General features: G+C 42.3%; 1 protein-coding gene and 1 long non-coding RNA gene across 4 annotated transcripts in view; one reads left to right on the plus strand and one right to left on the minus strand.

Annotated features, from left to right (window-relative positions):
• The window catches only part of hh (hedgehog signaling protein), a 37167-nt gene extending 29282 nt beyond the window's left edge, over positions 1-7885 (minus strand). Inside the window, exon 1 of the mRNA XM_012360681.2 lies at positions 6027-7885. Within this exon, the coding sequence (XP_012216104.1) occupies positions 6027-6401 (375 nt within the window). The 5' untranslated portion in view covers positions 6402-7885. The remainder of the gene's footprint in view (positions 1-6026) is intronic.
• Positions 1-13378, plus strand: part of LOC105668352 (uncharacterized) — a 98583-nt gene that overhangs the window by 40897 nt on the left and 44308 nt on the right. For all 3 annotated transcript variants that reach the window (XR_001100089.2, XR_010891330.1, XR_010891331.1), the window contains exon 4: positions 7977-8122. This is a non-coding gene — a long non-coding RNA (uncharacterized lncRNA). The remainder of the gene's footprint in view (positions 1-7976; positions 8123-13378) is intronic.

The following is a 13378-nucleotide window of genomic DNA, read 5'->3' on the forward strand; positions in this document are numbered from 1 at the left end:
TTAAAAATTCGTACGTTGCTAATGATTTGAAGCATATTGCGACACAGTGCAGCCAGCTGCGCAAATCGTCTCGCTATTGTCTGCGAGCAAATAGATGCCTATTCACTCTGGCTCGGCCAATAAATAAATTCTCAGGACGTGCGATCATTTATAGTAAACGCTCGCATAAATTTTTGCGGGGGCCGCGGGATATCGTTGTGAATCAACCGGCATGATGAATGCTTAATTTTCCCGAACACCATTCTTTCGTTTGCCAGCGAATGAATTATTATCGAACACGCGTGTGGGTTGATCTCTGCGCGCGAGAACTCTGTAATCAGCGCTCTTTTTCAATCGATACGATCGTAGGATAATGTCGTACAGCGACTGAAACGAACGGGAAAGCAAAGCGGTCTATTTATTGCTTTCCAACAACGTCGATTATCGCGTTAACCGATTACTCTAACGCCAAGTTCTGAAATAACATGTGATAAAAATGCTTTACATGCGAACACATGCTGAAACAGTCTTATCTATAACTGAGGTGTTTTTCAAGTCCAAATAATTCTACAGCTTAAAGCCATTTTTTTTCCAAAGTCGAATTTAAAAAAAAAGTGAATTAAACCATCGCCACTCTCGAATCTTTGAATTTGCTTCCAGAATATTAATGGTAGAAAACAAAGCATTTATTTATCGGTGTACACACTTGATATTTGTAACGCCGACTTGCTTACTCTTGCAATTTCTAAGAAAGCATCACCGCGGAAGATTTCTCGCAACGTAGAACTAGTAAAAGCGATAACGCGCTTCGATAACGAACGATAATGCACAGTCCGCGAGTTCGATTGCAAATTAGACGCGTATTACGTGGCACCTATCGGATTACCCGATTGATCATCGCCCGTCATCAGACACCGGCTGCAAGTCACTGCACCGGACTCGGGATGCGTTCTGTGTGCGCGCCACAGCTTATCTCATTGCGATCGTCTCGATGCACCGAGGTAGTCAGTCGCAACTCTGCCGGGCCGAAGTTTGATGCCGTAAATACGCGCTATTTAGTATTTATCTTCATTGCATGTTAATTTTCTGCAGAACTTCCATGGAAAACGACTTTGGGAACATTCGCGTTTGCAATACCGCTTATCAAAGCTCGCCCGTCACTGCAGCTGATAAATCTTGTATCACTTCTGCAATTTGCGTGATGATATACGATGAACATTATAAAACGGTGCGGAGAAACCGAAAGACAGCTCCGAGTAGAATAGAGCGTGATCGGAACGGGCGGCGAGAGGGACAGAGCGGGAAGGAGAACGAGAAGCGCAGCTATTAGGTTTATTTGCCATAATTGGGGGAGCTTTAACGTGCTAAACCAAACACCGGTTATGGCCGTCATAAAACTACCCACAATCACTTAGAGCCGGCGCGCGGTACGCGCTTTTTCTCCCTATTTATTCCGCGCGACCGGAGCTGCCTAGTGCCGCGCGCGCGTGAGATCACGAGGATGAGCAGCAGGACGAAGCAGACAGACGAGCGGACCGAAGGACGGGTTACTAGCGATTTGTTATTCCCCAGTCCTCGAGTCCTCCGGCTACCTCGGCTTCTTGCGCGTACCTTTTATTGCTGCTTAGCGCGATTTTCGATCCTCCTGCCGTGCCGAGATCGTTTTCTCGCGATTTATCTTGAAGTGATGTGGGCTTCGGATTATTTTTTAATATGCCGAATTTGACGAATACTCTTCTGCATTGCTCTTTTCAGTTATCAATTTATCAATTTTTTAATATAAATTCACTGCTACCGTTCCTTTTAACTAATCGACTAACATTAATCGCTGCAATTATGCACCACGTCTGACATTGTTTGAGATAACTACGGAAATGACGTTTATCATTACTGAGTTTTTGTCATTATAAATCTGTCGCGCTAAATCATCCGGGGATTTCACATCCTTACTTAGATGTTAAAAATTAATTTGACGACGATGGCAAGAAAATCTCCGATTATACGCGGCCATTAATCAGCGTGACGAATAACTTCGTTACGCTTTGCGAAAGCAAATATCTTATTTGATTTACACTCTACAAGCGTTTTGACGTACGTTCGTCCGAGACACTCTCATCATTATCTCGAAATAAGCAAAAAGTCTCAAGAATCTAGCGTATCCCGTGGCATTCTCGACTCTGCAAAGAGCGAGTTCTGCTCACTGGCTGCACTATCGTCCTTTTACGATCATTGCGGAAAAACATATTTCGAGATCCATCCATGTGAAATCGCTGGATGATTTAACGCGACAGATTTATAATGATAAAAACTCAGTAATGACAAATGTCATTTTTTGTAATTATTTGAAAAATGTCAGACGCGGTGTTTAACGAGCACACCGGCGAGCTCCCGACGGATCGCGCTTATTTTAAGAGACATCGATGCTTGGATAGGCATCCTGTGTAGAATCCTATTTTATATCGGATCATTAAACATTCTCAGATAAGATAGATGATTGTGCTCGTTGGCGCGTTGTCTATTAAACTCCTTTATTTCTCAGTAATAAATTTTTTTTTTAATAAAAGAAAAAGAATTTTTTAAAAGAACAGTGGAAAGCAAAAATAATACGTATGATTTTTACTGCTTTACTATCAAAAGTAAAATCATAAAATTATGATATTTTCAAAAATTTGATACTTTATATGATAATAGTTATAATAATAAATCTGCATAGAGAATTTTGTAAGGTTCATAAAAATGTCACAAATTTTCCTAGACAAAATGTCTTTCGGATGTCTTTAAAATTAATGTGCTGTCTGGGTTATTGTATATTTTGCATGGTATATTTGGCATGTAAAATCAGTGATAGATGAAATGGATCTCGTTAAATAGAAATTGTGAACTTTCACAATACATTTTTCTGAAATACATTTGAATCGAATTCTTATACCTGACAGTTTCATGATATATGGTTTTTGAGTTTCCGAAAAGAAAAGAAAACTGAAAAGAAAACTTTTTCGGCTACTTTCGAACTATTCAAAAATTAATCGTTCACTTACCAACTAGAAAAGAAACTATAAAAAACATGGTATAGAATAACCAATTTAAATGTCAATTTAACCCACGGCATAGTTCAAAAGCACAGCATGTATCTTATTGTTAGTCAAAGGAAATAGGAATAACTGGTGGCTATCTTGTGGTAATATTTGAACGGGAGAAAATGCCACACAGGTGATAGATTTGACGGCGGTCCAACATTCGGCAATTCAACATTTGGCGGTCCAACTTCTAACGTCGGCATGCCGATAAAAAGACGGTTCTTTTCTTAGCGAAACGCGGGTAAATATAAAACGAGGAAAGAGTCTACTTTTCATATTTCAACCTCGCTGTTAGTTTACGAGTAACGACCGACATGTGGTGCGGCGTAGTGCGGTGCGATACATAGTGGTGTGCCTAAGAGAAATTTTACGGACGGTCTTCTAATGTTTTCATTATTTCTGTAAATTGCAATCGAATTCGATATATTGATGCCAGAAATTTCTTATAAAATAACAATTTTGTTCGTACTAATATCTAATTTTAGATTCATATTTATATGTACGACGCGCATATTTTTTATCTCCTTTCAGTTGTTTCATATGAATCTAATGTAGGGTTATCAGATTTGCTAATCATTCTCTAATGTTTTTAACATGAAATAGTCAAAGTCGCTTAAAAATCTCTTAATTTTTTATTATTATTTATTGCATTGGAAGAAAAATGTCAAGCTGTCTGAGGTATATATTTAAAGAAATGTATTATTTTATCTATTTAAAAACTATTTTATATCTTTTATCCTATTTTTATAAAAACTTCTACTATTTTATCATTATAAGATTAAAGTTAAAAAATTAGAAAAGAAAAAAATTTTTAACATTTCTTGTAAATTTAAAGACATGTGGACATAATTTTACAACGATATATTTGAACAGTTGTCAAAGAATATTTTATGTATAGAAAAGATGCACACATCTTTTGACACAAGAAACTACCGCTTTGATAATTTCTTTGATCTAGAAATATTGTTATTTGCCATGTTTTCATCGTGATTTTTCATTAGCCAGCAGTTTGAGATTATGGCGGGTATTTGCATATTTTCTAGATAAGCTTTTAAAATTCAGGTTTTGTCCGCTTAAGCACCACTGTCCGCGGCGCCGGGACCGTCTTTTGTGTGACGCGACGACGTCGACTTACAAATTGGAATACAACGGACTCGGAGTTAGGAGAATCGTTTCACGCTTCGCGGGGGCGCCAAGTGGAAGGCAAACACCGATAAAAAATGCATGAATAAAGCACTAATGGAGCCTCCATGGAAGAGAAATAAACGTCGGATAGTCTTCGCTTCGTAAAGGTGATGACGGACAAGTTGCAATCGAACGTCTCCTTTCTTTCGGTTCCCACAGTATTGTAGATCATTCTTGAATTATAAGTGACGTGCAAATTTTTATAAGAAATATTCGGATAAGTTGGTCACGTGTTAGTATTTCTGATATGGAATCATCTAAACAGTTATTAGTAAATCATTTTGTTCCTTTATTAATTTTTGAGGAAGTTCCCAGAGGCAATTCTTTCGTTTATTCTGAAGAAAGATTGACATCGAGATTGACAAGTGCAGAAAAATTAGGTAAGATAATAACATCGCGTATAAACTATCGATCTTGTCCGCGAAGAAGCGAGCATGATCGAGACGCTTATCACGCGGCTAGCATTTCGCGTGAATCACCTGTCGACGTTTTAACGACGTGCAGTAGCCAGTTTGTCATACGGCTCGGAGTACGATGACACGCATTAAAGTAATAACACATGTTACCGCGCGCGCCGTTCGTGGAAGAGACACTCGATCGATATATTGGAAATTAATATCATCGAGGTACTTCGTAAACGCGTTTACAACGTGCTGCAATGCAGTTGCGAGACTATCTATGCATCTATGTGCTTAAGGAATTAAATCACAGATTGGAAGAAACGATTTTCTTTTTTCATTACAAAAACATGATAATTTAAAGTTACTATCTTGTTGATTGCGCTATGCTCTGCTGTCTGTTCTCTTTAATTAGTTTTACATAATCAAAAGTCTCTGAATTTTCCAACATTAGACCGACATTTAAAGATTCTACTTGCATTTTCATGCTGTATACGACGACATTTTTTTTAAATATAACTTTGCTAAATTATTATGCTATCGTCTTCAATGCAAAGATTATTATATTTTATCTAGACTTTCTTGCTGTCATTTTTTACTGTCCTACACTTATTGTCTGGCGAGGAAGCAGAGCGAGAAACCCGATGATCCCGATAACGTCGCGTCCGATTGTCACTTTAATCAATATGAGACGAAACGCGACCATGATCGACCGATCGATTGGTCGTGTGATATCCTCCGTAAACGCTATACCGTTTTGTTTAGGATGATTCACCGATGTGGCCAAGTTATTCAAAGACGGCCGTCGTTATCACAATCTGACACAACGTTTCATTTTATCATGAGCAGCATTGTGGCCGCGTGACTTGGAAAATATAACAAATGATAAAGCGCCAGAATCGAATTACCGTCATTTGAAAAGGCGCAGACAAGACGGTGATGTAATATATATAGGACACGAAAATAATAAATATAATAATTTGAAAGAAATATCATTGTTTAATCTCTCGTGAATCCGGATGATCCAGATTCTTTTCAATAGCATCAAATTTTTATTTAAAATATTTTTCTGTATATCTTATGAATTTTAGGGAAATTTTCTTGAATTCGGATTAAAAAATTTGAAGTATCGCACATTAGAAAGTATTTAAAGAGGCAAGTAATAAAGTGTATCATTCATTTTAATGCAATTAATTTTGTTTCATTTATATTCGTACGCAAATATATCTTATCGAAACCACTAAAACCATTAAAAAAAAAAAAAAAAAAACAATCTACGTATGATTACGATAGAGTATCAACAAGAAGTTTTTAAATCTTATTGACAGATTACGTTCTGCACTCAAGTGCATTTTGTTTATTTCTAAAGAAAAGAACGCTCGCTTACCTGTGTCATAAGACGATCGGCGCCAGTCCCTTCCTCGTCCTTAAAGATGATGTCCGAGTTGTAATTAGGCACCAGGTCGCGAAATCTGGTATCGTCCCTAGACACCGGACCCTCGCTGATTCCGCTCGCTGGCAGAGTGTTCTCGCCGACATTCGGCACATGCTGCTTAAAAACCAGAGGCGTGAGTTTCCGCTGGCTCGGCCGTCGGCCGCCGCCTCTGCCGGGTCCGCACGCGAGGACAAGGCCGCTATCGAGTACGGGCAGACAGAGGATGAGGATAAGCAGGAGGATCGGGTTGAATGAGGCGCCTGCGCGTCTCCCGATGACATAGTGGTGGCTCGCCTGGAGGCCGTGGCGACGACGATGGTGCACCATAATCTTGTGCCTCTGCCTCGAGGTCGACCTTGCGCGGTCACTGCACTCGTCGTCTCCAGAACGGCTGGCAGAACGACGACGACGACGACGGCTGCGGCGGCAGCAACGATGACGAGGGTGACAATCCGGATGACGTTGTGCTACCGATTCTTCTTCTCCGCCTCTTACCACTGACCTCACTCACGCTTAACCATAACCAGAGCATCACACACCTCCCCGTGCACTCTTACCACCGATGCGATTCCCGTAGTTGCCCCGTCAATGATCACTGCACGCAACCGATGACGATTCACCGTACAAAACGCGAGACGGAACGCGGAACCGATCAACCGATCAGTGAATTGACGCGCGCGAGACTACGATCTGCCGAAGGATCGGAGAAAAGTTTTTCTCTTTTTCCTGTGGACACCGAGGGGAATCGGCGCGGACGATACTACGTCGGATATCATCAAGTCGTCGTACCGAATCGCGGAGGGTCTAACGCGGATTTCCCTGCGTATAGAGATGTGTTATTCTAGGCTGAACGCCCTCGACTGACCAATGCTTGTTTTTTTTTTTTTTTTTTTTTTTCTTTCCTAGCAACCGAGCTCTTTAAATTCTCGTTTCAGCACGCGCCAACACTCCCGCCTTTTCTCACTCGATGCGGAACCCCTTGCGATCTCGTTTTCGTCGTCCCGAGAAGTAAGTGCGAGTCGACTCACTTGACTGAACTCGGAGGACGGGAACGTCGTCCGGAAGCTGGGCGCACGTTTTCCGGACGAGCCGGTGGTGGGAAATGCAGGATGGGTTTCGGTGGGTAACTCCTGCGTTGTTTCTTTGGTCTGGCCAGGTCCAGGGTGCCCCTCTTCCTGCCCCCACCCCGTCGGCGAACGGCTGGCCAGACCGCTGCCGCTGGCTGCTGCTGGCTGCTGGCCCCCGTGGGGTTCTCGTGGCTTCCAGAGGTGGTGGTGGATGATTCGTCCCCTCTACCTTAGGCCTCCTGGTATGCGTAACGACGTCACGAGGCCCGGCGTACCTCTATTGGCCGGGGCGGGGCGTTCACCAGGTAAACGAAGACAGGTGCACGTGACGGGAGGGAGAAAGGAAGAAGGAGAGAGTGCGAGAGAAAGGAAGAGAGAAGGCGAGGAAGAAGGAGAATGAAAGAAAGGAAGAGAAAGAAACTCGGAGGATGATCTTCTGGCTTTCTCTCGCCTCTATTAGACACGATCAGTTTCTCGTTTTCTCGTACTCTTCTTCTCGATCTTTCTGTCACCTCGCTCTCTCGCGAACCGTTTCTTCGTGTTCTCCGTGTTCGCCCGTCCGTCCGTCCGTCCGTCCGCCCGTCTCTCCTTAGACTATCTTTTTCTCTTCGACGTTTCTTGCCCGCTCCGCTATTGCCGATCAGCCTGCACTTCTTCTTCGTCGTACCGTCGTCTCACCTCGTTACTCCGTTCTTCTCTTCATCGGAGTGCGTCGCTCTCTTTCCGCCTCCCGCGCTCCCTCCTTTCGCGCTCGATCCGCAGCCTTTCAATGTGTAAGATTATTCTTATATGCGAGACCGTCTGCAAAGATTCTCAATGATTTTCTACTTTCCAGGTACGCATCGACACCCCCGTAATGAAAATAACGCAAAGTGCAACGAGGCTTACGAGGGCGATCGTGATGGATACTTCGCTCTTCGTCTTCTTTTTCTTCAGCCTCTTCCTATACTTGACTCTTTCCGTCTCTTCGCTCCTTCTACTGTAAGTAGTCGTCGCTCACTTTAACGTAGTCTTACAATTTTCTCATCTTTATGAGTTTTTTTCGTGAAACATATTATGTGTGCCATTTAAATAGCATGATTTTTAACGATTACTATATCACATCCAAATATTTTATGAACTACATAGACGTCTGTCAATACAATTAGTGAGCAGCAGCTGTCATTTGTCGGACAACGTTGTCGCTCTTTCACATTTCTCATAATTGACAGATGCACATGTCGTATACGCACAGACTATTCATTATCCCTTCAAACACTTTGACATTTCAAATATATACGAAAAAAATCTATAAACGAACCGCTCCAGCGCGCGCGCGTTGCACGATCATTGATCATTGTCACATTCGATTTGTCGGCGAGAAACGTGATTGGCATTTGCACGCCATCGAGGATTAATTAATCGGACTAAATATCGTTGATCAGGCGTTAAGCGATAAAATGTACTGCGCGGATACCGGCCGCATGGCTACACTGCGACTGATATAGGAATCTAAGTCTATACAGAGGGTGGTGAATAAGTGAGAAAGAGGGGTACGGCAAAGAGAGCTCAGTTTACTGATAATAAACATCTTTCCCGAACACACGAGCGATCCGAATTTACACAACGTTGCGCTGAAATGTGCCTGCGGCGATGCTGCCCGCGTGGATCGGAAAAAAGACTGCCTCGTTTATCTTGGAAAATGGTATTTTCCAATTCTCGACCGATCGTGTAAACGCAGCGCTTCGTTTGTTCGTTTGTCGGATTTCACACGAAGAAACGAGGTAGAAAAATAAATTAACGTCATCACTAATGGACAAGCAAAAAAATTCGTTTAAATATAACAATGATCAGCTGACATTTTCATAAATTATAGGGTTGTCAAATTCTAAATTATATCATGAAAAAACGAGCGCATGCTTATTTATCTAATAAACTGCGGTTTAATAACTCTTTGAATTGCAATTTTAACACTTTAAACAGACATCTATTAGCACTTATTAACACTAAAAGCATCATATATAATTACACATCATAATCATTTATAATGCGATGATGTATTTATTTTGTAAACTTGTTTTAATTGATATTAAATTTGGACCTTAATTATTTTGATATTTTATCATCGTCATTCTCAAGCGCTAGTCATGTTGAAGATTAATAAACTATGACAACTACATTTTATGGGTAATATTCTTGCTAAATAAAAATTAATTTCAAATTTATCGAGAATTACATAACAAAAAGAAAATTAGAATCGCAAAAGTTTTAAATATTTAAATATTTTATAAGCAAAAAGAGCAGTAACTGACAGAGGCGCAATCGTGGTATTTGTTAAATTATTTACGCATTTTTTAATAGAGTCCAAATTTCTGCAAATTCTAAGACACATTGTACCGCAAGCTTGATCTTCCGAAACTTCCTCAGCACATCCGGAAAAGACAATAATCATACATGTGTTGCCCTACACGGAAAAAGAAAAAAATTATGACCCAATGAAAATATAAAATGTCGCTCGTTAACGGAACCGATGCCAGAAATCGCTGAAACTTGTCGGCAATAAAAGGTAACGAGTATTCGCAAGCTGTAAATATCCGCGGCACGCTACTCCGGAACATTTCATAATCCTGTTATGAGGCACTTTGACTTTCGTGGCAGCTGCGGTGGTGCGAAATAAAATTCTGTTATCGAGGTGCAAGTAACGGCGCGGCGGTGCCGCGCATAAGATCGTTGCATCGTGAGAAAATATAAAGGAAGAGAGAATTGTCAATGGTCCTGCTGCGGGTACGATCGCAATTAAGATTCCTCTCTTTTGCATTAGATCGTTTTCTTATACTCGATTCTCGCTGAATTATAAGATCAATGAAAACAACACGTTATCGATTTATTTTATCGCGTCGAGATAGTCTATCCATTAAATTTAAGCTGATTCAGCGCGATTCTTATCGCGATTAGCAATACTCGACAGAACGGATGTTAATATCTATATTATATGTTTTTTATATCAAGTAATCGCAAGTTTGACCTACTTTTGCATTCACTTTCCTAACAAGCAATGATTTTGACATTTTAGCTAGAACAAAGAAAAATGTCGATTTTGAATTAATGAAACAAATTTATAGTTGAAAGGTTTGATAAATTTGGAACATTTTATCAAAGATAGCGTTTGTCAAACATCGCGCGAGCAGGTAAAAGATAAAATCTATCTAAAGTTAAATTAGTTTCAAACATTCCACTGTTCCACTGACTAATCTCTCATGATTCTCTTCCACGTTGAGCCACGAACGGCGCAGGCCGAAAATTCTTCTCCGTCTTGTAAATTTCTATCGGTGAGACGCGGTCCACGGTGCATCGCCGACGTACGAGCTCAGCTGTCTCTTTTTCGTGGTAACACGATATCTCGGAGGAACCTAATGTCGAGCAAGAGGAGGTAACACCGGCCGAACGACGGTCCGAGTGGACCTTTCGTGTAATGGACGGCTCAAATATTTATCATCGGCCGCGTAATTTAAGGTGCGTTTAGCAAACGGAAGACGACGCGAGGAAAAACAAACAGGACAGGGGCGGTGTGGCATAGCACCGGCGAGAAGGAGAGAACGGGGCGGCGGGTGAGGAGGAGGAAGAGGAGAAAACGAGGGGGATGCTGAGGGGAACGCGAGGCGGGGGTCAAGAGCGATAAGCGGGAGCGAGAGGACGCCGAGGGCGAGAGAGGCGGAAAGAGTAGCTCAAAGGGGCCGCCGCGGGGCCCACAGAGCCTTGTGAGAAGGCGCAAACCCCAATAATAGCACCAGAATTTATATACCTGCACGAACTCGGTGGAACGGTCCCGGGGCTGAAGGGTCCGCCGACCCAGGGACGGCTTATTGCTCCGCGCTCCTGGACAATACTTTCAGCGATATTTGCAAGTCCTGTTTGATTCCGCGATTTCGCGTTGACCTGCGAAATTGACAGATGACGCGTGTTTGCGAGTTTAATAATCGAACATTGATTTTGCAGTGACTAAGATGGATTATTTGAAAAAGAAATACTTTCGATAAGAGTTTCCGTGCGATTTATGCGAGATATCACTCGCGATCGGTATATTAATTTTGACTACGGATACGCGCGTCTCAAAACTAAGCGGCCCTGAGTTCTTCGCCGCTGTCTAGCATCTTCTACTTGATAGAAGAGGAAGCCGGAGAACGGAAAGAGGGAGAGAGAGAGAGAGAGAGAGAGAGAGAGAGCAGCAGTTTGTGGCAGCCTGGAGAGCGAACCATCCATCACGAGTAGCTCAAAGCCGTATCTTCTGGTGACCGGTATCCGCCAGTATTACTGGATGCGCCACAGTGTGGCCAAATATTGTGAAAGGTCCAGAAAAGGCAGGAACGTGAAATAAATTTACCGCGTCGATGTAAGAGGAAGGAAGAGAGAGAGGGGGGAGAGTAAAGGTAAAGAAGGGAAGAAATAGGGGAAAAGGAGAAGCAGGAGAGGAAAGCGAGAACATTGGTCTCCTTTTCTTCTGGTCAGCTTGAAAGGCTGCGTCTTGTACTTGTGCGTGTCGAGGTGGAGAGAGGAAGAAGGCTCTTTAACCACTGTCGGCTCTTTGAACTCTGCCGATCTCTCTTTCTCTCTCTGTCCTTCTCTCTCTCTCTCTCTCTCTCTCTCTTCCTTCTCCTTTTATTCCGTTTCTCTGTCTATCTTCTCTGGCTATCACTTTCCTTCTCTTTCCGCCTTTGTCTCTTTTGCTTTCAATATCGGCTTCGTTGATATACAAACTCCCGGAGATAGAATAGAGTGTCATTTACATTGTATATATATATGAAATTACTGCTCATGGTCCAATTATTGTTCCTCGTTTCTCAGCCCGTTTACAGCGGGCATGTTCCTTATATTTTCGGTCGAGAAATGCACGTGAGATTTGAATCGCATAGATTGTTCTTCTACCATACATCCGCCGACGATTTGCAAGGGAATCCGCATCTTTCGCAGAAAATAGCAAGCCCGATAATTGAATCTTCACAGTGCGTTATAACGTGAAGTGGCGCAGCGCTTTTTGCACACTCCTTTTTTTTCACATATGAGACCAATTTGATAGCTTTTAATTTATATCATCGGATGCCGAATGCAGATTATTTCGTTGCGCGAAAGTTTCGCATTTCGTTGAACTCTCTTCGAAGTTATCGAGTAATTCACGAAACAATCGCCACTGGATATCAGTTTTGATCTGTATCGCAGCGATCTCTCTCGAAGCCTGGCCCTCGAAGGAAGCACGATGTTGCATCCTCGCAGCCCGCTATCCTCCCTCGACGTTCCGTGCTGACGCTTGTTAACGCAGCAGCACCTTGACCGTGCTCTCAGCCCATAATTTTCTCCGCGAACGTCACGGATCTTCTCTCGCTGGTGGATTAATAATCTAGAGTGGTCTCGGGAGAGCGAAAAAACGATACGACGCGAAGGTACAGCGCTAGGACGAGAGATCGGTGGGAAGACGGGCGGGAGAAAGAGGTGGAGGAAAAGAAAGAAAGCTGGATGGAATGGGGAAGACAGAGAGAAAGAGAGAGAGAGAAGAAAACGTGGAAGGGTACAGCGATCGTAGCTCGTAAGTTAGCACGTGGTCGAGTCAAGCCGTGCGAAGGAAACCGAGAAGCGGGAAAGGAGAGGTGGAACGAGTCAAGCGGGCTTACTACCTCATCTCGCTTCTTCAACCACTGACGTAGATGGAATTCTAAGTAGCTCTCGTGTCGACGCGATCTCAGGGGTCTCGCCGCGAACATTATCGGTTGATTGCGATAATTCACGATAAGCTAACGAAAAGAGAATGAAAATAATACGGCTGGAAAACTTTTCATTCCTCATGAATAGAGATCTTGCTTCAAATTGTGATCTGAATAATGCAAGTTTTATCTATGTAAATCTGTAAATCGTTGTTTCTCGTCGTTGATCTTTTGTCGCTTGCTGATGAAACATATTGACCGTATTAAATTTAACAGGCCTTTTAAATTTATATTCAGTAATATAGTTTATAATTGAAAACGTTACATATACTCAATATATATATGTATATACATATATAGTTATACCGTATGTATATATATATAGTTTTATTACTGCAAAGTTTTCCATGTCCCTCAATACTCGCGCCACTGTTAGCATCTCCCGTTTCTCTTCCTCGGAACCACCTCATCTTCGCAGCCCGGACCGAGTTAAGAGACGGCGTGGATGGCGAAGGCAACAGGCGGAACAGAGAGAACGAGAAGGAAGCGAGAAGGAGAGTGGCGC

This window comes from Linepithema humile, chromosome 7 (genome assembly GCF_040581485.1).
Source record: "Linepithema humile isolate Giens D197 chromosome 7, Lhum_UNIL_v1.0, whole genome shotgun sequence".
NCBI lineage: Eukaryota > Metazoa > Arthropoda > Insecta > Hymenoptera > Formicidae > Linepithema > Linepithema humile.